Below are 21,236 nucleotides of genomic sequence, written 5' to 3' on the forward strand. Positions count from 1 at the left end.
TTGTGTCACTATTTTTCATCTAAAAACAAGTAATGCATGAACCCTGGGGAAGTAGATATAATTATTTTACAAATGAATAAATTAAAATGTAATAGACATAAAAGTCATGGGGGACCTTTTAAAGTTCAGTTCCCCGGGACTAGAGAATTGCAGTGGATCTGGAAAGGCCAAGGACCTAGAGTGATAAGAAGCACCCCAGTTGATTTTTGAGACATGGTCCCAAGGTCACTCTCTGATGTTAGGCCTGGCAGTGTTTTTTAAGATTTGAAGCAGATGTCATCTCAGAAAGATCACCTTAGGGTCGGGCACCGTGGCTCGTGCCTGTAGTCCCAGCACTTTGGGAGGCCGAGGCGGGTGGATCATCTGAGGTCGGGAGTTAGAGACCAACATGACCAAACCCCATCTGTACTAAAAATACAAAAATTAGCCAGGTGTGGTGGCGCTGTCCTGTAATCCCAGCTACTCAGGAGCCTGCAGCAGGAGAATTGCTTGAACCCAAGAGGCAGAGGTTGCAGTGAGCTGAGATTGTTCCACTACACTCCAGCCTGGGTGACAGAGTGAGACTCTGTCTCAAAAAAAAAAAAAACCACTTTAGCCTTGCCTTGCTGACTGATGGCTCAGAGGGCAAGATAGGAAATGCAGAGATCCATTAGGAAGTTGAGTGGTCATTCAAATAAATGACAGCAGGATCTAAGCTGGAAGAGGCAAAGTGGGAAGGAGCAGAGAAAACAGACTTAAAAGGGACAAGATTGGTGAATTGGTATAGGAGGTCAAGAGGAAGGAAGAATCCAGGACAGAAATCATAGCATTAGTGTCACCAAAAGTAACATTGTGCTACAAAATGAAATAAAATTCAGAATGAGGAGTCCATGTCAGGGAAACATGATGATGCCAGGTTTGGACATTTGGGATATGCAAATGGGAATGCAGAGGAGGTGGCTGGATATCAGGCATAGAGCCCCCAGGAGGTGGTCTGGGCTAGAGATTCAGATTTTTAGACAGCCGCATGGAAAGCTTGGCAAACTGGGAATAACGCCTGGTGCAGGTGTAGTGTGAGGACTACCCTGACCATCTGTCAGTTGGAAGGTAGTGTGTGTCGGATGTAGAAGCGCTTGTGACACTGTCGAGTGGTGATGGTGGCAGCTAGGTGTCTGGGTATGCACACACATGCTTTATGGTCCTTCATTTGGTGAAGGGACTCTAACAATGATAATTGTATCTCATTGTGGTCCTTTTTATGCTGTGTATGTGTAAAAATTACTGTTGGTTTCCATGGTATCTGCTATTTACAAGCTTGATTCTGTGCCTTGGCCTTTGGCATGAGCTAGACCCAGAGCTATTGGTCTGTGTCCTTGTAGCCACCAGGCCAGACCACCGCACCTACTTTTAGGTTAATCAGGTCATTGTTGAAGCTGTGTGTCATAAGTCTTTCTGTCCTCTTAGGCCAAGGAAGCTTCCAGTACAGGGCTTCTCAAACTGCATGGAAGGGCCAGTTTGTATCTTTCTAAACCGTTGCAGACCAATACTCTTGTAAAATAAAATTTCTTTTTTTTTTTTTTTTTTTTTTTTTTTTTTTTTTTTTTTTTTGAGACGGAGTCTCGCTCTGTCACCCAGGCTGGAGTGCTGTGGCCGGATCTCAGCTCACTGCAAGCTCCGCCTCCCAGGTTCCCGCCATTCTCCTGCCTCAGCCTCCCGAGTAGCCGGGACTACAGGCGCCCGCCACCTCGCCCGGCTAGTTTTTTTTTTGTATTTTTTAGTAGAGACGGGGTTTCACCGTGTTAGCCAGGATGGTCTCGATCTCCTGACCTCGTGATCCGCCCGTCTCGGCCTCCCAAAGTGCTGGGATTACAGGCTTGAGCCACCGCGCCCGGCAAAATAAAATTTCAAAATCATTGACTAGAAAGACATAAAAATATAAGCCAGACTTTTTTGACGGCCCAAAAATTACTGTTTCAGATTGCTATAAAAATGTCTAAAGATGCTTACCGGGCCGGGCACGGTGGCTCACGCCTGTAATCCTAGCACTTAGGGAGGCCCAGGCGGGCGGATCACGAGGTCAGGAGATAGAGACCATTCTGGCTAACATGGTGAAACCCTGTCTCTACTAAAAAATACAAAAAATTAGCCAGGCATGGTGGCAGGCGCCTGTAGTCCCAGCTACTTGGGAGGCTGAGGCAGGAGAATGGCATGAACCCAGGAAACGGAGCTTGCAGTAAGACGAGATCACGCCACTGCACTCCAGCCTGGGTGACAGAGCGAGACTCCGCTTTAAAAAAAAAAAAAAAAGATGCTTACCTGCTGTTTTCATCTTCATAAACTGGTTCATTCCCAGACCCACCCAGACCTACTGCTCTGGTCCTGCCATTTACTTCAGTAAGGTCAGCTCTGCACCGTGTTAGATAAGTTCTGTTCTTATTTAAAAAATTAACTTGCTTTAGTATTACCCAAAGTTTAGATCAAAACCGATGTCTTTTGAATTCCTTCTGCTTTCAGAGATCACATCATCACATCATTTTTTATGGTTGCTACTGCTAGTCACATCTCTTACTTTTTGAGTACTTCAGTGGGTCAGGAGTCCCTCCTCTGGATCTCTGCATTATCTCAACAACTCTGCACAGAATGTGTTTTATCGTAGCAGCCCAGATGCTCTTGCTCAAGGTCAGGTGGCCCCACAGAAGATACTCTGTGCTATACCTAACTCTCCTTTTTTTTTTTTTTTTTTAATTGAGACAAAGTCTCACTCTGTGGCCCTGACTGGAGTGCAGTGGCACAATCCTAGTTCACTGCATCCCTAACCTCCTGGGCTCAAGTCATCCTCCTGCCTCAGCCTCCTTCCAGAGTAGCTGCGACTACAGGCATACGCCACCAAGCCTGGCTAATTTTGTTAGTTTTTTTTATAGAGATAGGGTCTCACTTTGTTGTCCGTGCTGGTCTCAAACTTCTGGGCTCAAGCGATTCTCCCACCGTGGCTTCACAAAATGTTGGGATTACAGGCATGAGTCACCCCACGGCTGGTCCCACACTCCCTTCTCTTGTTCCCACGTCAGATACTGTCCTTTCTGAAATAGTTCTGTGCCTGCAAATATACTCTGAAAGCTGTCTTACAAAGTGAGTGCCAGAGAGTGCTGGCAACCTTAGTTAGAACCTCAGTTGGTTGACAGAGCTTTCTTTCCTATTGGGCATTGCTTAAAAATAGAGTAACTTTGCATCTTGCTTCTTTTTATTACTGTGTGCACAATAATTTTCTAATGTGGTACTATGCTTAAAACAGGATTTTAATTTTAAATGAGAAAGCCCTGTCTATATAAAGCCTACTTTGTGTTTTGAGAAAGAAATATGTGAGCATTTTTCCCTCACATAGCAGATCCAGTCAGTCTGAATGAAAGATGAATGCCAAGACAGGGAACTAGAAAGCAGTGGCACAAGGCTGTCTGTCTGAAACCAGGCTGCTGTCCCTGCATGTGCTATGTAGCAGGGCCACAGCTCTCCTATTTTTGCCCTCATACCAGATTCCAGATTTGAAAGCAATACAGTATAGTGAAAAGAGAAAAGACTGAGCTATAAACCTTAAATTTGAAGTTTTCCAGAGCCATACCCACCCACATGAGAGTAGAGACTGTAGCTAAATGGAAGTGTTTTTTTGGTTTGTTTTTGTTTGTTTGTTTTGAGATGAAGTCTCGCTCTTGTCCCCCAGGCTGGAGTGTGATGGCGTGATCTTGGCACACTGCAACCTCCGCCTCCCGGGTTCAAGCAATTCTCCTGCCTCAGCCAGCCGAGTAGCTGGGACTACAGGTGTGCACCACCATGTCCAGCTAATTTTTGTATTTTGAGTAGAGACGGGATTTCACCATGTTGGCCAGGCTGGTCTTGAACTCCTGACCTCAGGTGATCTGCCCACCTCAGCCTCCCATAGTGCTGGGATTACAGGCGTGAGGCACCGCACCTGGCTGAGAATCCATTCTTTCTGATTGACTGTCTCTGGCTGTATCGCTCTTCAGTTCCCAGTGGGCCCTCATCTTTCATTCAGGAGGCCATGTGTGCTGTATGAAAAAAAAAGCTCAAGTATTTATTTCATTCACAGAACACAAGTAGATTTGATTTTAAATGGATAAGCCTTTCTCATTTTAAAATTAAAATCCTGTCTTCAGGAAAATACCACATTAGGGAATTACACATTAAAGAAAGTCATTTCATGAAATTTATATAGAAATAAAAACAGATTAATTCATGTAAACACATGAAACATAATAGCTTACTCTATAGGCAAAAATATAAATGAGTTGCATTTTTTGTTTAAGTAAAACAGTAAATATTTCCTGCCTATAGAAGGTACTTACATCTGTTGACTGATTGAAGCCCACCTCCACTGTTGAAGAGCTGTGTTACCCCAAGCAACTAAATCTTTCTAAGTCAAGTTCCTCGTCTATAACATATCTCATGTGCCTTGGATATTAATTGAAGCATTCCTTCAGCAAATAGTTACTACACATCTATGTGCACAATGCTGCCAGGCACTTCTTCAGTTCTGATAATGACTGATTGAGGTAGGTATTATTCTACCTATTTTACAGGTGAGGAACTGGGCCTAGACAGGTTATATGCCTTGTCCAAAGGGGCATGGACAATCAGTTCGCTAGAAAAATGCACAGAGCGTTCATTTCCTCCACCTGTTTGTCCCGTGTTCTACCAGGTAACAGAGATGCAGCGGTGAAGCAGACAGCTTCATAGCCTCTGTCTTCATGGAACTTTGCATCTCATAATAAGAAACAGAAATGTTCAACTATTTGGGGAAAGGGAGGAGGAGAGGAACAAGTCACAACAATATATTTGAGTATCTTCTTTATGAATTGGTTGAGAGTTCTAAGATGACAGCACAGTGGTGCTAGGGCGCAGTGAGAGAAATGCCATCACACATTACTGACGCAGATGAGAATCAGGACAGCCTTGAGCAATTTGGAAACTTATACCAAGATTTTTCAAATGTTCCAACTCTTTGACTTAGGAATTCCTTTCTTAGAAATCTGCTCCAGAGCCAGGCACAGTGGCCGAGACAGGAAGATCACTTGAGCACAGGAGTTTAAGACCAGCCCGGATAACATAGTGAGACGCCCCCCCATCTCTAAAAGAAAAAGGAAAAAAATCTGTCCCAGGGAAACAATCAGGGACTTAGTCAAAGATTTGTATACAAAGGTGTTCATCTACAACTTATTTATAAAGGATTTTGAAAATGACCCTAATGTCCAACAATAAAAGAACTGTTTATTTTAACTCTTATGTGGCACCAACTTAGTACTTTGCAAATGTTAACTCATTTCATCCTCCTAACAATCCTATGTGTTGGTTACAGTTACTGTTCCATTTTAGAGATGAAGAAATTGAGGCCCAGGTCACACAGCTTGTAAATACTGGAGCCTGATTTGAACCCAGGCCACCTGGTGCCACAGCCCACACCCTTTACTACCATTGTCTATTTTATGATGATAGTCATGCAGTGGAACATTGTGCAGCCTTAAGCATTGTTTTGTCAGCTTGCCCTGTGTAAATGTTATGTGAAGGCTGCAGAATCATATAATGTGGTTCCATGTTTGTAAACATACATTTACACCACAGTATTAACTAATGATAATTACTTTTACATTTTAATTACTCCATAATAACTAATGACAATTATTTCCAAATGGTAAGGTTGAGTGATTTGTAATTTTTTCATCTATTTTCGCAGTATCTTAATTTTTCTACAGTAAGTGCATGTTTCGTTAGATTATTGACAAATGAGGGTATATACGATATTTTAAAATAACCAAAATCCTGTAACTATTAAATGACCACATCATAACTTGGGCCTGGTGGGTCTTTTGTTTTCTTAGACTGTAGCTCTAACTGGGCATGGTGGCATGCATTTATAGTCCCAGCTACTCCAGAAACTGAGGTGGATGATTGCTTGAGGCCAGGAGTTCGAGGCTGTAATGCACTATGATTGTGCCTGTGAATAGCCGCTGCACTCTGACCTGGGCAGCAGATCAAGGCCCTGTCTCTTAAAAATAGAAACTGTTGGCCGGGCATGGTGGCTCACATCTGTAATCCTAGCACTTTGGGAGGCCAAGGTGGGTGGATCATGAGGTCAGGTGATCGAGACCATCCTGGCTAACACGGTGAAACCCTGTCTCTACTAAAAATACAAAAAATTAGCCGGGCGTGGTGGCGGGCGCCTGTAGTCCCAGCTACTCGGGAGGCTGAGGCAGGAGAATGGCATGAACCTGGGAGGCGGAGCTTTCAGTGAGCTGAGATCGTGCCACTGCACTCCAGCCTGGGCGACAGAGGGAGACTCAAAAAAATGAATAAATAGGCCGGGCGCGGTGGCTCAAGCCTGTAATCCCAGCACTTTGGGAGGCCGAGACGGGTGGATCACGAGGTCAGGAAATCGAGACCATCCTGGCTAACACGGTGAAACCCTGTCTCTACTAAAAAATACAAAAAACTAGCCAGGCAAGGTGGGGGGCGCCTGTAGTCCCAGCTACTTGGGAGGCTGAGGCAGGAGAATGGCGTGAACCTGGGAGGCGGAGCTTGCAGTGAGCTGAGATCCGGCCACTGCACTCCAGGCTGGGCGACAGAACGAGACTCTGTCTCAAAAAATAACATAAAATAAAATAAATAATAAAATAAAATAAAAATTGTTGTCCTTCCTGCTACAAGAGAGTCAAACCTAATCACCTCCACTCTCTGTTTAGAGCCCTTCAACAAAACCCCTAAGCAGACCCAGCTCCCAGCTTGTCCCTCAAGTAAATGGGCAAAAGAGGAAAGGATAGTTTCAGACATTTTAAAAGTTGCAAGAATGGTACAAAGAATTCTCACATTCCCTTTACCTGGAGTCTCCAGTTAACATTTGACCTCATTTGCTTTGCATATTTGTACATACCATTTTTTCTGAACCATTTGGAAGTAAATACCAGATATCCTACTTTTTAAAATAGTTCAATGTGAATTTCCTAAAAGTAAGGATGTTCTCTTAAATAACCACAGCCGAGTTACCAATGTTGGGAAATTAGCAATAATACAATACTGTTAGCTAATCAACAGACTCTTCATGTTTTACCAGTTGTCCACAGAATGTCCTTTCTAGAAAAAAGTCGTGGATCGTGAGATGTATTTAGTTATCATATCTCTTGAGTTTCCTTTAAGCTTGAACAGTTCCTTGGTCTTCCCGAAATCTTTCCTGACCTTGATATTTACGTTGAGTAATGTTCTGTGAATTGTCAACCTGAAGTCTCGTCTTCTCAGGTACTTTTTCTCAAAGTCCATTGTGTTTTGGAATATTTTTCTTAAGTATATCTGGGATGTTTAGGCCCCAGAAAGCTGCCTCTTCATTCAGACAGTAGCAGAACCTCAACATTCCATGGAATAGAATCTGTGAGTTCTACTCCATGGAATAGGACCGCCCCAGCGAGTTCCCCTTCAGTTGCCAGTTGGAATCAATGGTTGAAATATTACGTGTGTTTGCCTGGTTTCCTTTCTGTCTATTCATGTCTATCTTACCTGTCAGAGAAGATTCTATGCTGGAAGTCAGGAACTACCTACCTCTCAGTTTTCTCTGGAGCTCTTTCACACCCAACCACAGCTGTCCACAACTAATGGGATAGGCCTCTCTGGTAAGACACAGCATACTTTCTGCCATAGTCGCCAACTGCATGCCTCTGGGTTTGACTTCCCCTGTGTGGGCATTAGTTATATATATCACATCTGCAGTAAGAATGCATTTTTTAAATTATTGTTCCTTGATATTATAGTACATATAAACACCGTACAATGTTTTAAGTTATGCTTGTCAGAGTTTGGAAATACTTATTCTAAACTTTTCTGGTTTACTCATTGACAGAGTTCTAACAGAGCGAAGTCTTGCTTAGTCACCCAGGGTGTAGTGCCATGGCACAATGGTAGCTCACTACAGCCTCAGACTCCTGGGCTGAAACCATCCCCCCACCTCAGCCTCTCCAGTAGCTGGGACTCAGGCACACACCATCATGCCCAGCTAATTTTAAAAATTTTTTTCTTTGTAGAGATGAGTTCTCACTATGTCACCCAGGCAGGTCTTGATATCCTGGCCTCAAGGGGTCCTCCCACCTCAGCCTCCCAAATAGGTGAAATTGCAGGCACACACCACCACACCCAACACTGCATTTGAGGATTTAGGTCATTTTCCACCTATATTTAGCTATTGTTTTTAAATGAATATTTTTACATTAAAGAGAACATCTTTTTTTTATATAGTAGCATAGAGGTTAATTCAGTCAACATTGATGTGTTGAGTGCACACCAGCCGGAAACTGTGCCGGGCACTAGGGATATGGGGCTGATATACATGAGCTGTTTTGTAATTCTGTTGAATGAACAGGTAACAAGTAAGTTGTGACTTTTGCCCTCTTTGCTTACTCTCTGCTACTGCTGTCAAGTCTGTCTATTCTGTTTCAGGATGCCTCTGATTATTGGAATGTTTTTCCATAAGTGAGCCAAAGTCTGCCCTAAATTCAGGGACAACACGCAAGTTTCACCTTTTCCCACATGGAATCCCTGAGGACTGTTAACAGCAATCAGCCAGAGCCCCCTTTTAGACCTTAGCCAACTACCTGCAGGCACTGTGCCTGAGAGGGAAAGAAAGGGGGAAGGGAGGAAGAAGGCAAAGGACACTGCAGGGCCCCTGTCCTGGAAAGTCTGTTTACCTCTGAGCCATCAGAGGATCACTCTTATCTTAATGGTGGCTGTGTCCTTTACCAACTTCCTACTACACGCTGGCACCCACCACTGACCCCTGCTTTCATTAGAGATAGTTAAGACAGAGGCAGAAAGCCTAGGAGGAACTGGTACAATGAAAGGGGTTTGGGCTACAGCACTGGAATTGGAAAAGAAGGGAGAGGTGAAGCTTATGTCTCGATCCCCTACCCAACAAGTGGTTGCAGATGGTGTGCTCAGTGACAGGTTCAGGTGTGGGGAATAGGAGATACACAGACAAATAAGACATCAAGATGCTCCATCTCTAATGAGGGAAGTAATTGTGCATGATATGTGCCAATGTAGAGAGATACCTGTAAGGCACAGGCTAAGAAGCGACCAGCTCTGCTTGAATTAGGAAACATGCTGCCCAGAAAGGGTATCTGGCTGAGCCTTGAAGAGTAAACAGAAGTGTTCCAGGCAGAAGTATGTGGCCACTGTGGCTGAAGGCTCCACGGAACCCATGCTGCAGGGCACGGGGTTGTTTTCAACCCTGTTCCTTCACCATAAAGACATGTAGCCTACTTCGTTTATTCTGATACTGGTGAAATTTCTGTACTATTATTTACATGAAATCTACATTTATCTGTTTGGTTTCTATATTCTAGATGCAGTGTGGGAAAGCAGTCTTGTAATTGAATTCATTTGCTGCTTTGGCAAGACAGCCAAATCCGTATGAGCCATATTCTGTCAGAAAGCCGCAAGTAATGCCTGGTATTTTTATCCTGGGGTTGCAGGTCTCAGTGAAGAAGAAAGCCTGCTGTGCTACTTGGAGTAGAAGTGAAGTGTAGGTTCTCCAGCACTGGGTGGGCCAGTGCAGGTGCCAGTCTGTAAGGTGTGCGTGTGTGGAGAGGAATGCGGTTCTTCCCAAGGCAGCCAGCCTTCATTCATCATCACTGGAATTCTTTTGAAATTGGGGAACTTTCCACTATGAGAACAATTGTGTTATAAAGGAAGGAATTTAATACAGAATCTGTCGATAATTTTCAAATCAAAAATGAAATTGTTTTGATTTTGTTTTAATTTCTTCAGAAACCTGATGTGAGACTCTCTCGAGGCAGTATTGACAGGGAGGATGGAAGTCTTCAGGGTCCGGTAAGCCTGAGTTTTCAGCAGGATTTGATTTCCAGTTCTCCTGTGCGTGGACCATCAATGTTTATGTCATAAGATTTCCAAATTGACTAATAGTTGTAATAGGGAACAGAATATTCTATAAATAAAGTTAACATTTTAAGATTCTGAAAATCTGTGATGTAAAGCCTAGAATTTTTATTCAGATACAGAAGTTGTCTGCACTATTATTGATAAAGGCTTTTTCATTTAACTTTTATTTTCATTTCAGGGGTACATGTACAGATTTGTTATATAAGTAGATCGCATGTTGCTGGTGCAAGGGCTTGGTATACAGATCATTTGGCACCCAGGTGATAAGCATAATACCTCATAGGTGGTGTTTTGATCCTCACCCTCCTCCCACCCTCCACCCTCAAGTAGGCCCCGGAGTCTGTTGTTCCCTTCATTGTGTCCATGTGTACTGAGTGTTTAGCTCCCATTTATAAATGAGAACATGTGGTATTGGTTTTCTGTTCCTGTGTTAGTTCACTTAAGATAATGATAATTACCTCTAGCTCCACCCATGTTGCTGCAGATGAAATGATCTCATTCTTTTTGTGGCTACATAGTATTCCATAGTGTATACATACCACGTTTTCTTTATCCAGTCTATCATTGATGGATATTTAGGTTGATTCCGTGACCTTGTTATTGTGAACAGTACTGTGATGAATATAAGCATGCATGTGTCTTTATGGTAGAAAGATTTATATTCCTTTGGGTGTGTACCCAGTACAGAGATTGCTGGGTCAAATGCTACTTATGTTTCAAGTTCTGAGACATCGCCAAACTGCTTTCCACAGTGACTGAAGTAATTTACATTCCCACCAGCGGTGTCTAAGTGTTCCTGTTTCTCCACAACCTCGCAACTGTTAATTTTTTGACTTTTTAATAATAGACATTCTGACTGGCGTCAGATGGCATCTCATTGTGGTTTTGATTTGCATTTCTCTAACGATTAGTGATATTGGGCATTTTTTCATATGCTTGTTGGCCATGTTTATGTCGTCTTTTGAAAAGTGTGTGTTCATGTCCTTTGCCCACTTTTTAATGGGGTTGTTTGGTTTTCTTGTTAATTTGCTTTAAGTTCCTTATAGATGCTTGATGTTAGACCTTTGTCAGATGCATAGCTTGCAAATATTTTCTCCCATTCTGTGGGTTGTTTATTCTGTTGATAGTTCCTTTTGCTGTAAAGAGGCTCTTTAGTTTAATTAGGTCCTATTTGTAATTTTTTGTTTGTTATGATTGCTTTTGCTGTCCTCATCATGAAATCTTTGCAAGGGCCTATGTCCAGAATGGTATTTCCTAGGTTTTCTTCGAGGGTTTTTATAGTTTTAGGTTTTACATTTAAGTCTTTAATTCATCTTGAGTTGATTTTTGTATATGGTGTAAGGAAGGGACCCAGTTTTATTCTTTGGCATATGGCTAGCTTCTTGTCCCAGCACCATTTATTGAATAGGGAGTCCTTTCCCCATTGCTTGTCTTTGCCAGCATTGTCAAGGATCAGATGGTTGTAGGTATGAAGCTTTATTTCTAGGCTATTTTGTTCTGTTGGTCTGTATGTCTGTTTTTGTACCAGAACTATGATGTTTTGATTACTATAGCCTTGTAGTATAGTTTGAAGTCATGTAATGTAATGTGATGTCTTCAGCTTTGTTCTTTTTGCTTAGGATTGCTTTGGCTCTTCAGGCTTTTTTTTTTTTTTTTTTTTTTTTGGTTCCATATGAATTTTAGAATAGCTTTTTCTAATTCTGTAAAGCATGTCATTGGTAGTTTGATAGGCACAACATTGAATCTGTAAAGCACTTTAGGCGGTATGACCATTATAATGGTATCTATTCTTCCTATCCATGAGCATGGATTGTTTTTCCATTTGTTTGTGTCATGTCTGATTTCTTTCAGCAGTGTTTTTAATTCTTTATTGTAGAGATCTTTCACCTCCCTGGTTAGCTATATTCCTGGGTATTTTGTGTGTGTGGCTGTTGTAAATGGGATTGCATTCTTGATTTAGCACTCAACTGATGTTGTTGGTGTAGAGAAATGCTACTGATTTTTGTACGTTGATTTTGTACCCTGAAACTTTGCTGAAGTTGTTTATCACAGGGGTCCCCATCTTCCTGGGTCACAGACCGGTATTGGTCCATATTCTGTTAGGAATTGGGCCACACAGCAGGAGGTGAGTGGTGGGCTAGCCAGCATTAATGCCTGAGCTCTTCCTCCTGTCAGGGTAGTGACAGCATTAGATTCTTATGGGCATGTGAACCCAATTGTGAACTGCGCTTGCGAGAGATCTAGATTGCACACTCCTTATGAGACTCTAATGCCTGATGATCTGAGATGGAACAGTTTCATCCCAAAACCATCCCCCACCCCATCCCCTGAATCCGTGGAAAAATTGTCTTCCACGAAACCTGTCCCTGGTGCCGAAATGATGGGGGACTGCTGGTTTATCAGATCTAAGAGCTTTTGGGCCAAGACTATGGAGTTTTCTGTATATAAAATCATATCATCTGCACACACAGAAGTTTGACCTCTTCTTTTCCTATTTGGATCCCTTTTATTTCTTTGTCTTGCCTGATTGCTCTGCCTAGGACTTCCGGTACTAATGTTGAATAGATATGATGAGAGTGGGCATCCTGGTCTTATTTCAGTTCTCCAGGGGAATGCTTCCAGCCTTTGCCCATTCATTCAATAAGATGTTGGCTGTGAGTTTGTCGTAGATGGCTCTTATTATTTTGAGTTATGTTGGGTTATGTTCCTTCATTACCTAGTTTTTTGAGGGTTTTTAACATAAAATGAGGTTGAATTTTATTGGAAGCTTTTTTTTTTTGCATCTATTGAAATAATCCTGTGGTTTTTATTTTTAGTTCTGTTTATGTGATGAATCACGTTTAATTGATTTTCATATGTTGAACCAACCTTGCATCCCAGGGGTAAAGCCTACTTGTTTGTGGTGAATTAGCTTTTTGTTGTGCTGCTGCTGGATTCGTTTTGCCAGTATTATGTTGAGGAATTTTGTATCTATGTTCATCAGGGATATTGGCCTGAAATTTTCTTTTTTTGTTGTTTCTGCCAGGTTTGGGACTCAAAATGATACTGGCCTCCTAGAATTAGTTAGAGAGGAGTACCTCCTCCTCAATTTTTTGGAATGGTTTTAGTGAGAGTGCTACTAGCTCATCTTTGTACATCTGTTAGAATTCAACTGTGAAACTGTCTGGTCCTGGGCTTTTGGTGGTTGGTAGGCTGTCTATTACTGATTCAATTTCAGAGCTCATTATTGGTCTGTTCAGGGATTTGATTTCTTCCTGGCTCAGTCTTAGGAATGTGTATGTGTCCAGGAATTCATCCATATCTTCTACATTTTCTAGTTTATGTGCATAGAGGTGTTCATAATGTTCTATGATAGTTATATGTATTTTTCTGTGGGGTTGGTGGTAATGTCCCCTTTGTCATTTCTGATTGTATTTATTTGGATCTTCTCTCTTTTTTTAATTAGTCTAGCTAGTGGTCTGTCATTCTTATGTATTCTTTCAAATAACCAATTTCTGGTTTCATTTATCTTTTGTATGTTTTTTCATGTCTCAGTTTCATTTAGTTCAGCTCTGATTTTGGGTATTTCTTGTTTTCTGCTAGCTTTGGGGTTGTTTTGCTCTTGTTTTTCTAGTTCCTCAAGGTGCAATGTCAGGTTATTAATTTGAGATCTTTCTAACTTTTTGGTGTAGATGTTTAGCACGATAGACCTTCCTCTTAACACTGCCTTAGCTTTGTTCAAGAGATTCTAGTATGTTGTATCTTTGTACTTATTAGTTTCAAAGAATTGCTTGATTTCTGCCTTACCCGGAAGTCATTCAGGAGCAGGTTGTTTAATTTCCATGTAATCAAATGGTTTTGAACAATCTTCTTAGTACTGATTTCTATTTTTATTGTGCTGTGGTCCTAGAGTGTGGTTGGTGTGATTTTGGGTTTGTTTTTAATTTGCTATACAGTTGTTTTATAACCAATTGTGTGGTTTATTTTAGAGTATGTATCATGTGCAGATGAGAAGAATGCGTATTCTGTTGTTTAATCATCAGGGACGTTAGCCTAAAGTGTTCTTCTTTTGTTGTTTCTGCCAGGTTTGGGACTCAGAATGATTCTGGCCTCCTAGAATGAGTTAGAGAGGAGCACCTTTTAGTAATAAGCCAGGCTCTCTGTGACCTAAAGAAATATGTACGTCATTTCTCAGCCTTTTGGCTAAGGTCGAGTGAAGAAATATATACACATATTAGCTGTTGTTAACACAAGCTGTCATTTGCTAAATTTCTTGTTGTTGTTGTTTTCGTTTTTGTTTTGAGACGGAGTCTCGCTCTGTCACCCAGAGCTGGAGTGCAGTAGGGTGGTCTTGACTCACTATAACCTCCGACTCCCAGGTTCAAGTGATTCTTGTACCTCAGCCTCCCGAGTAGCTGGAACTACAGGCATGCACCACCACGCCCAGCTAATTTTTGAATTTTTAGTAGAGACAGGGTTTCACAATGTTGGCCAGCTGTTCTCAAACTCCTGACTTCAAGTGATCCACCTGGCCCATTTGCTAAATTTTTATACTCTTACTATATGGTTATAAAAGTCTCCGGAGTCACAGAAAACTTGTTCAAGCAAGATTTTTTTTCTTCTGGATGTTGCAGGGGGAGAATGCCTGAAATTCTCTTTAAAGAGCTAGCTTATGATTATTCCAATTATATTTAACCTAGTCTTCTTAACCTTACTAATTTGAACAAACCAACGCCAAATTTCCATCAGCAAATGTCTAAGTTAAATGCAGATTTCCTTAAACATTTGCTGTGCCTGTGAGGTAGCAGAGTTATGGAGTTAAAGTTTTACCCTAATAAGGGTGAAACTACTGAGTTGACTTCTAGTCACATGTGTGTGTATGCAACTGTCAACACTTACCTTAACATCTTGCAAACATTTTTTCTATATAAAATAGCACCCAGTCGGGCGCACTGGCCGACATTCTTTAGTTCATGAGCAAGGAGGTTTCATTATCAGCCATTTAACATTCCCATACACTGAGCTCCTTCCTTGTGTTGAAGAGACAGATGCATAACAAGCAGTTGGTCTTGGTGTGAAAATAAGTCCTATTCAAGATACTAGCTATTTAGAACATTGCTAATAGGAAATTTGTTAGATAAGGAAAATTCTTTGTGTTCCAGTGTGTGGCCCATAGAAGGTACTCAGAAAAAAATGTGAATTTGTTAATTAATCAAACCTGGATAGAAGGATTATGCAGAAATGCTTTATTAATAAGAACTTGTGGCCAGGAGCAATGGCTCACGCCTGTAATCCCAGCACTTTGGAAGGCCGAGGCAGGTGGATCACCTGAGGTCAGGAGTTCGAGACCAGCCTGACCAACATGGTGAAACCCCATCTCTACTAAAAATACAAAAAAATTATTCAGGCTTGGTAGCAGGTACCTGTAATCTCAGCTACTCAGAAGACTGCGGCAGGAGAATCGCTTGAACCCGGGAGGCGTAGGTTGCAGTGAGCCAAGATTGTGCCATTGCACTCCAGCCTGAGCCAGAAGAGCAAAACTCTGTCTTTAAAAAAGAAAAAAAGAACTTCTAAGACAATCAGATGACACACGATGGGCCCACCTAAGATCTCAGTTTGCTTTGTGCCAGGTGGAGGTAATAGTAAGAGTGCTTAGTGCTAACTGACGACCTGGCTTAGTACTGCGAGGTGCTGTGTCGCATCACTCTTGACACATCGGGTACTGTCGTCATCCACATTTCACAAATGAGTAGACCAGGACTCAAAGAAAACTTGCCTAAGTGCCCCCATTTATGCACATATAGCCAGCCTTTCTCAACAGACTTCACTGACTGCCTTCCTGGGGACTGTTAACATGCTATGACCATTTCTGGTTTTTTTCCCCTTTTGTGCTTTCCTAAAGATGATAATTTGGTTTTGGCCCTATTTGTGAAATGCTCCAGCTTTTAACACTTTTAGAAATGTGCCACGGCTTCAGGGAGAACCCTTTGACTAGAAAGCCATGTAGACTGTAAATGGATGTGAACTAGTTAGTAAACATTAATAACTGACTAGTGGAAAATTGATCCCATCAGTGTGCATAAAAAGTAAAAATTTATTTAGACTTTAACACACAGGTTGACAGCATGTTCATTTTGTGATGACAGCCTAGTTGTCCTATTAGGTAAGTGTTATTAGCCTCAGTTTACAAATGGAAAAACCAAAGCCCCTAGCAGCTCTGCAACTTTTCCAAAGTAAACAGCGGGGTCCACACAGAACCTTGCACGAGGCCTAGCTCCACACACTCATCCTGTCACTTCTGAAGCAGGGTCTCTCCTTTACTGTACCTGAGTACCGAGCAGGTTGCACGTGATCACACATTGGCTAGATTACTCCAGGATGTTCTGAGAATAGGATTTTCTAGTTCATCAAACTTTCTTGTTACCCAAGTATCAACCAGAAAGTTCTTTGTATTTTTAAACCTTTTAAAATGAGCATGGGGCCCGACGCGGTAGCTCACACCTATAATCACAATACTTTGGGAGGCCGAGGCGAGCAGACCACCTGAGGTCAGGAGTTCAAGACCAGCCTGGCCCACATAGTGAAGCCCTGTCTCTACTAAAAATACAAAAAATTAGCCATGCATGGTGGCACACACCTATAATCCCAGCTACTTGGGAGGCTGAGGCAGGAGAATCACTTGAACCTGGGAGGCAGAGGTTGCAGTGAGCCAAGATTGTACCACTGCACTCCAGCCTGGGCAACAGAGCAAGACTCTAGCTCAAACAAATAAACAAAAAAAACATGGAGAGCACTCAGCTGGCCGTGAGCTTGCTGGCTGGGGACAGGCGCCACATAAATTTAAAATTTTTTTAAATTTAAAAGGGCATGGGTTTTATTGCCTGAAGCGGTGAGTACAACACAGCCAATAGACACTATCTGTTGTTAAGTATTGACCCGTTTCCAGCATTCCCTGCCCTCACGCCTCTCTATCTACCCTGACCACCTCGCTGTTCATCACACATTCGATGTGCCCTACTGGGACTCCTCTGTCTCCAAGCTACTCTTCTCCCAGGTTGCTACAAGTGTTCCCTTTCAGGGATCACTTTCTTAGAAGGCCTGACCTTCCTACTTAAAACTGCAGCTTTGGTCTGGGGTAGTGGCTCAGGCCTGTAATCCCAGTACTTGGGGAGGCCAAGGTGGGTGGATCGCTTGAGCTCAAGAGCTTGAGACCAGCCTGGGTAACATGGCAAAACTTTGTCTCTACAAAAAATATAAAAACTAGCCAGGTGTGGTGGCGTGCACCTGTGGTCCCAGCTGTCAGCTACTCAAGAGGCTGAGGCAGGAGGATCACTTGAGCTCAGGAAGTTGAGTCTGCAGTGAACTGAGATCACAGCACTGCAACCTAGGTGACAGAGTAATACCCTGTCTCAGAAAAACAAAAGGGCCAGGAGCAGTGGCTCACTCCCGTAATCTCAACACTTTGGGAGGCCCAGGTGGGCGGATCACTTGAGCTCAGGAGTTCAAGACCAGCCTGGCCAACATGGTGAAACCCCATTTTTACCAAAAATGCAAAAAATTAGCCAGGCATTATGGTGGGCGTTTGTAATCCCAGCTACTTGGGAGGCTAAGGCAGGGGAATCACTTGAACCTGGGAGGCAGAGGTTGCAGTGAGCCAAGATTGTGCCACTGCACTCCAGCCTGGGCGACAGTAAGACTCTGTCACTCACTCAGTCAATCAGTAAATAAATACCAAAAAACTTGTAGCTCCTCTCCTTCTATCCCAGCCATCTCCTTTCTTTGTGGGATACAGCTTCTCCTAACAGAACACAGAATATACTAATACATATTCATTGTTTATTATCTGTCTCCCTCCACTGCATTGTTAGCTGTTTGCTTCCCAGGCAGGATCTTTGTTTTATACCTCGAACAGTGCCTCGAACAAAGCAGGTGTTCAATCACTTGTTCATTGAACAAGTGAATGATATGAAAATGATCTGTAAAGGAGAAAGTGCTACACAAAAATAAGTTGATATGGTATCATTCTTCATACCTTCAGGCTCCGAGACTTTTTCCAAGTCTTTAAAATCAGAGGTGTTAAATGACATGTTGAAAACAACTTGATCGTGTGAGGGAGGAACAATTTTAATTTTGTGTGCTATTTTTATAGCCCTTGTATTGTGAAGAAGTGGATCTCTTTTCAGTAGAAAGTAAAGCACCTTGAGTAGATCTATTAGCCAGTTCATTATTCTAAAGTAAGCGAGAAAAGTCTTTCTTTTCAGAAGTAGAACATAATTCCAAAAAGATTTCTTTCCAGGTAGTTAGCCTCAGAAAGACTATTTCAAGTGCAGTTTCAGGTATGACAACTTGAAGGAGAACTGGTGTTAAGTGAAACTTTATCGTGTGCCTGGAACAGAAGTTCTGGGCTGTGGTTTGGCTTCTCTGGCTTGGCCTGGAACTGATGGAGGTATAGCAACAGGTCCTGACACACACAGTGCTTTGGGGATGATGACAGTGTAGGCCCATGGGAATCTACACACCCAGTGCTACCAAGCCCCTTTCCATCATTGTTCTGGTTGTACCCGTTTTTGTGATAAGCATAGTTGGGAGGCCAGGCAGGAGAAGATGCAGACACTGGGAAGTCCTGGGATTTTAAACCCTATAGAGGTAAACTGGAGACATCCATATAAGAATATTTCAAAATTTTTTTATTTGTATAAATTTAAGGGGTATAAGTGCAGTTTTTTGTCATGGATATATTGCATAGTGGTGAAGTCTGGGCTTTTTGTATAACCATCACCCAAATAGTGTACATTATACCCATTAAGTAATTTTTTTTTTTTTTTTTTTTTTTGAGATGGAGTCTCCCTCTGTTGCCCAGGCTGGAGTACACTGGCGCAATCTCGGCTCACTGCAACTTCCACCCCCCTAAGGTTCAAGCAATTCTCCTGCCTCAGCCTCCCAAGTAGCTAGGATTACAGGCATATCACCATGCTGCCCGAATTTTTTTTTTTTTTTTTTTTTTTTTTTTTTTTTTTTTTTAGTAGAGACGGGGTTTCACCATGTTAGCCAGGATGGTCTCGATCTCCTGACCTCATGATCCGTCCGCCTCGGCCTCCCAAAGTGCTGGGATTATAGGCATGAGCCACCGCGCCTGGCCCCATTAAGTAATGTCTTAACGCTGTCCCCCCCTGCCCACAACTCTTCCAAGTCCCCAGTGACTATTCCACATTCTTAGGTACATGTGTACGCAGTATTTAGCTCCCACTTATGAGAACATGCCTGATTTGATTTTCTGTTTGTAAGTTGTTTCACCTAAGATAATGGCCTACACATTACTGCATCCATCCCCACTGCTGCAAAAGACAGGAATTTATTTATTTATTTACTTATTTTGAGACAGAGTCTTGCTCGTTGCCCAGGCTGGAGTGCAGTGGCGTGATCTCGGCTCACTGCAACCTCTGCCTCCTGGGTTCAAGCAATTCTCCTGCCTCAGCCTCCCAGGTAACTGAGATTACACGCATGTACCACCATGCCCAGCTAATTTTTGTGTTTTTAATAGAGACAGGGTTTTGCCATGTCGTCCAGGCTGGTCTTGAACTCCTGACCTAAGGTTATTGCCTATTTTGACCTCCCAAAGTGCTGGGATTACAGGCATGAGCCACTGTGCCGAGCCAATTGTATTCTTTTTTATGGCTAAATAGTATTCTATTGTATACATATACCACATTTTTTTTTATCCAGACATTCATTGATGGATACTTAGGTTGATTCCGTATCTTGGATATTGGGAGTGGTGCAGTGATAAATATAGCAGTGCAGGTATCTTTTTGATACAATGATTTGTTTTCCTTTGGCGTATACGCAGTCATGGGATTGCTGGTTCGAATAGTAGTTCTATTTTGAGTTACTTGATAAGTAGTTCTATTTTGAATTCTTCCAGTTCATTTTCCATAGAATTTGCACTAATTTACATTCTCAGCCGTGTAAGAACATTTTAAATGGGTTATGACCACCGTATTTGTGGTTCCAGAGTGTCCCATGCTTGCTTCTCTCACAGCCCTTTCCACACATCCTATTGGCATCATTTGCTTATTTGCCTGATCCCCCACCCCAACTGAGATCTTATGCAGCACCCTGTCTTGTTCATTTTGATACCCCAGAATCTAGCCTAGAAGTTCAAGGAGGTAGATAGACAGGGTGGGAGAGAAAGGTCATTACCCAATTGTATATACCAGTGCATTGACTGAACTTTTCTTTTCCCACAGATTGGAAACCAACATATATATCAGCCTGTGGGTAAACCAGGTAAAGAAGAAAAGAATTGGGCGGAAAGAAGTTAGTTTAATTTGATGAAAGCAGGTTTTGAATGTATATGGTGTCGTAGCTTTGGAATACCCTCATGATTAATTTTGCCTCTACAGACCACAGCAAGTACGATGTTTACCACATTCAGCTCATTACTAGAGTATTGGGAAAAAGAATTTGTTGGTATAATGCATCAGAAATACCTCCTTAGGGTTGCAGTGAGCCGAGCTCATGCCACTGCACTCCAGCCTGGGTGACAGAGCAACACTTGGTCTCAAAAAAAAGAAAAAAGAAAAGAAATGCCTCCTTAGAATGCAAGATTAGAGTATTTTGTAAGAACAGCAGTAGGCATTTATTTAGGAGTGGTTTCTTTCTCTTTCCTTTTTTTTTTTTTTTTTTTTTTTTTTTTTTTTTTTTTTTTTTTTTTTTTTTGGGAGCCAGAGTCTTACTCTGTCACCCAGGCTGCAGTATGGTGGCGGGTGCAATCTCAGCTCACTGCAACCTCCACCTCCTGGGTTCAAGCAATTCTCCTGCCTCAGCCTCCCAAGTAGCTGAGGTGTGGTGCACACCACCATGCCTGGCTAAATTTTCTTTTCTTTTCTTTTCTTTTTTTTTTTTTTTTAATTTTAGTAGAGATGGGGTTTCACTGTGTTGCCCAGGCTGGTCTTGAACTCCTGAGGTCAGGCATCCGACCACCTCAGCCTCCCAAAGTACTAGGATTACAGATGTGAGCCACAGTGCCCAACCTTCTTTCTCTGTTTTTTATTTATTTATTTTTTTTTTTTTTTTTTTGAGACAGAGTCTGGCTTTGTCACCCAGGCTGGAGTGCAGTGGCCGGATCTCAGCTCACTGCAAGCTCCGCCTCCCGGGTTTTCGCCATTCTCCTGCCTCAGCCTCCCGAGTAGCTGGGACTACAGGCGTCCGCCACCTCGCCCGGCTAGTTTTTTGTATTTTTTAGTAGAGATGGGGTTTCACCATGTTAGCCAGGATGGTCTTGATCTCCTGACCTCGTGATCCGCCTGTCTCGGCCTCCCAAAGTGCTG

The 21,236-nt window shown here is 42.4% G+C and overlaps 1 protein-coding gene across 26 annotated transcripts in view; it reads left to right on the forward strand.

The window, feature by feature from the left end:
• PTK2 (protein tyrosine kinase 2) overlaps nt 1–21,236 on the forward strand; it is a 356,647-nt gene that overhangs the window by 320,068 nt on the left and 15,343 nt on the right. For 18 of the 26 annotated variants that reach the window (XM_050801647.1, XM_050801656.1, XM_050801658.1 and 15 more), the window contains 2 exons: nt 9,796–9,858; nt 20,154–20,193. The exons of 1 other annotated variant lie outside the window; for it this stretch is intronic. In XM_050801647.1, the coding sequence (XP_050657604.1) occupies nt 9,796–9,858; nt 20,154–20,193 (103 nt within the window). The remainder of the gene's footprint in view (nt 1–9,795; nt 9,859–20,153; nt 20,194–21,236) is intronic. 7 more of the 26 variants (XM_050801660.1, XM_050801636.1, XM_050801638.1 and 4 more) reach the window with 1 other exon arrangement.

The sequence above is a fragment of the Macaca thibetana genome, chromosome 8, assembly GCF_024542745.1.
Source record: "Macaca thibetana thibetana isolate TM-01 chromosome 8, ASM2454274v1, whole genome shotgun sequence".
NCBI lineage: Eukaryota > Metazoa > Chordata > Mammalia > Primates > Cercopithecidae > Macaca > Macaca thibetana.